The 3421-nt window shown below is 32.7% G+C and overlaps 1 protein-coding gene across 2 annotated transcripts in view; it reads left to right on the top strand.

Annotated features, from left to right (window-relative positions):
• Positions 1 to 2199, top strand: part of LOC106879097 (G patch domain-containing protein 1) — a 30255-nt gene extending 28056 nt beyond the window's left edge. For both annotated transcript variants that reach the window (XM_089338085.1, XM_089338086.1), the window contains 2 exons: positions 146 to 321; positions 1964 to 2199. In XM_089338085.1, coding sequence (XP_089194211.1) covers positions 146 to 262 — 117 coding nt within the window. In that variant the 3' untranslated portion in view covers positions 263 to 321; positions 1964 to 2199. The remainder of the gene's footprint in view (positions 1 to 145; positions 322 to 1963) is intronic.
• The last annotated feature ends 1222 nt before the right edge of the window (positions 2200 to 3421 follow it).

The following is a 3421-nucleotide window of genomic DNA, read 5'->3' on the forward strand; positions in this document are numbered from 1 at the left end:
AGTACAATATGTTTATATTGTTTGTTTAGTATGTAAGTTACTTTAGCATTTAGGTAATCTAATTTGAGAACCTATTAAAAAAAAAACTAAACTTCTTGTCCTTAATGTGTTTTGTGACTTTGTCTCAAATTTGTTTATATTGCAGGATAAGCATCGACAAAGAAAAGATAAAAAACAGAAAAAGAAAAAGAAGAAAAGGAAAAAACACTCATCATCAAGGACATATGATTCTTCCAGTTCTTCATCATCATCTGCAGACTGAGTTTTCTCAATCAATCCATTTCAACTGCTGTCATACCAATTTATAACATTTACAACAAGGTTAGTTCTGAAATTAAATTGTTGTTACTTATTATGAACCTACAACTGAAGTTTTACATAATGAATTGAATTTTATACTTAAAAAGTATAAGATTTAGAAGTTCTGAGTTTAAACTCCACTGGTTTGGCTTCATCCTTTCACAAACAATAAAGTGATAGAGTTCATTTAATTTGTAAAGATTGTGTTCTTTCTGTCTAGTAAAGAGAAGATTGCACTTAATGTTATACATTTTCTTCAGAAAAAATACAATGTTTTTATTGATATTTTCTCATTTAAGTTTGTAAATATATTTACAGTCTTGTAAGAAATTATTTTATTAGGATTACCAGATACTATAGTCATGATATATTTCATGTTCTGTCTGTAAATAGGAATTGAAACACTGATGGAAATTTTATTTTGAGACTGTTACTCTTATGAAGTCAACAATCCCAAATGTGTTTTTCTGTTAGTATTAATAACTACTTTTGGCATATCATCATCATCATTTAATTTCCGTTTTCCTTGCTGGCATGGGTTAGATGGTTTGACTGGAACTGGTACGCCAGAGTGCTGCACCATTGCTCATCTGTTTTGGCCTAGTTTCTACAACTGGATGCCCTTCCTAATGCCAACCAGGCAGGCGTCTACTATGTGGCACAGGTACCTTTTATGTGGACTGCATATATGGTGAAGTATCTTAGCTGTGGAGTTGGAATGGATAAAAATGTATCAACTAAAAAAAAAAGAAAAAATGTAAATTCTAATAGCTTGAATTAAAATTTTCAATTTCACAGATACTAATTTGACTGTTTTCTGCACTGAAAAGTGATCAAACCAGAGTTAAAAGTGTTTCTCGAAGAGAATTTGGTAACAGGAATTCTGTTTCTGAGAACAAAATGTTTATAAATTTTTGGATTTAGATTATTTTTTAGCTTCTTTTCTAATAGATATGTTTTTCTCAAATGTGTTGTAGAAATAAATGTTACAATTATTTACAATATAATTTCTATTTCATTTATTAATGTAATCTTTCATGTTATATTCACTTAAATTTTATAATTTTTTTTTTTTTGTTTTTAAATGGTCATTTAAGTTGCTCAAAGGATTCAGTCTTTTAATTTTAGCTTCAAATGTAATTTAGATTTCTGAAATGGTAAACAAAAATGTTTGTAAATTTTGTTTTATAGTTACTCTTATCAGACAGGTAGTCATGATGGGTATATTGGGATTCGTTTATTACTACCCCGGTGTCACTCTGATGGCATCTGGTGCTCTCTCACTCAATAATAATAATCTTTTCTGCTATGGGCACAAGGCCTGAAATATCTGGGGAGGTTCTTTCATCTTGTCCCCTAATAATAATAACAACACATCAGTATATTTATAATTAGGGTGCTAAAATGTAGCCTGGTGATTCATACTGTCCATATATGTTGCATGCTTTCAGTTAACATTAAGAAATATATGATTAGTCAAAGTACATATGGAGGAGTTAGAGCCAGTGCTGCCATAAATTAATGAGTTGACGTCAAGGCTGAAAGGTTTTGTGAGATTCAGGGCTCTGATTTGAATTGCTAACCTTTTAACTGACGTTATTTATCTTGGCCAGTTGCAACAGAACTGATATCTTATTTCATCTGCTTCTTTTATCTATTTTAGATGCTGCTTTCCTTGTGATGTTCACCTGAATTGTTTTTTTTTTGTTTTGTTTTTAATGAAATCTCCTGCAACGAAACAGTTCTCTTGAAGCTAAGTGCTTATTTCATGACAAACCCATCTATCTGCAGCAGAAGTAACTGTTGGCAACTGCAATATGAGCAATTAGGAACAGAATTCATTGATTGGATGTTTTGCTTGTTAATATCCAAACAATAAATTGTAAATATCTCAATAAATGTTTGTTTGTTTTTATCATTGAGGTGGTGAATTCGTAAAATCATTATTGTTGATAAAAATGCCTTGCAGTATTTATTCTGGCTCTTTACATTCCAAGAAATAAAACATCATAAATATTGGTACAATTCAATTAAGCCTACACCTGCCCCTGAAGCTGCATAGTTCAGCAGTTAGTGTCAAGCTCACAATTATGAGATAGTGAATTCGATTCCCAGACTAGACTGTGTTCTTGAGCAAGACACTTTATTTCATGTTGCTCCAGTTCACTCAGCTGTAGAAATGAGTTGCAACATCAATGGTGCCAAACTGTATCAGCCTTTGCCTTTCCCTTGGATAACATCGGTGGCATGGTGAGAGGATTCTGGTATGCATGGGCAACTGCTGGTCTTCCATAAACAACTTTGCTTAGACGTGCCTTGGGGTGGGGAACACTCTAGGCGCAATCCCATGGTCATTCATGACCAAAGGGGGCCTTTACCCTTTTGCCCCCCAATAGAACCATTATAATCATGCATAAGTAGGATACCAGATATTCTATCATAAAGTACCTGTTCACTTCTATTACTCCATCCTACACATACCAAGCTAAATACATATAGTTAAAAAGTTTGTAGTTTCAGGGTTGTTCCTACTGCATGGTACATATCTTCTGCTATAGTCCCAGGTAAACTATAGAATTGTGAGTGACTTTGGTGGACAGAAACTAAACGAAGTGTCATGTATATGTGAATGTATGTTTATATGTGTTGCCAATTCTAATACATCAGCAACTTGCTTTGTATCTTCAAAGGCATGTGAAATAAGAGATCCATTACTTGAAAAACAGGTAAGGGTTATTGGTAAGAATGGCATCTGGTTGTAAAACAATACCTCAATAATATATTCATCTAACCCATGCTGTCATGGAAAAAAATTCAAAACATGTAAAAGTGAATGAATGTGTGTGTGAGTTTTAACATTGATATTTTCTGTATGCTATGTAAAAGCAATGTCACTGGTCAATATAGTAACATTTATCAATAATCTGCTATAAAAACATATTTACTGACCTGTTTCTTCCCAATTGTGAAATATGTTATTAGTTGTGATGGAAAACACAATGTGTGTGTGTGTGTGTCTCGCTATGTTTTAGTCTCATAGCTACCTGGTCAAGATCAGAAGTCAACGCTTTTCTGTCTAATGACACAAAGAAAAGGAAAAAACATTTCTAAACAAAAATAA

This window comes from Octopus bimaculoides, chromosome 20, assembly GCF_046866305.1.
Source record: "Octopus bimaculoides isolate indiv1 chromosome 20, ASM4686630v1, whole genome shotgun sequence".
NCBI lineage: Eukaryota > Metazoa > Mollusca > Cephalopoda > Octopoda > Octopodidae > Octopus > Octopus bimaculoides.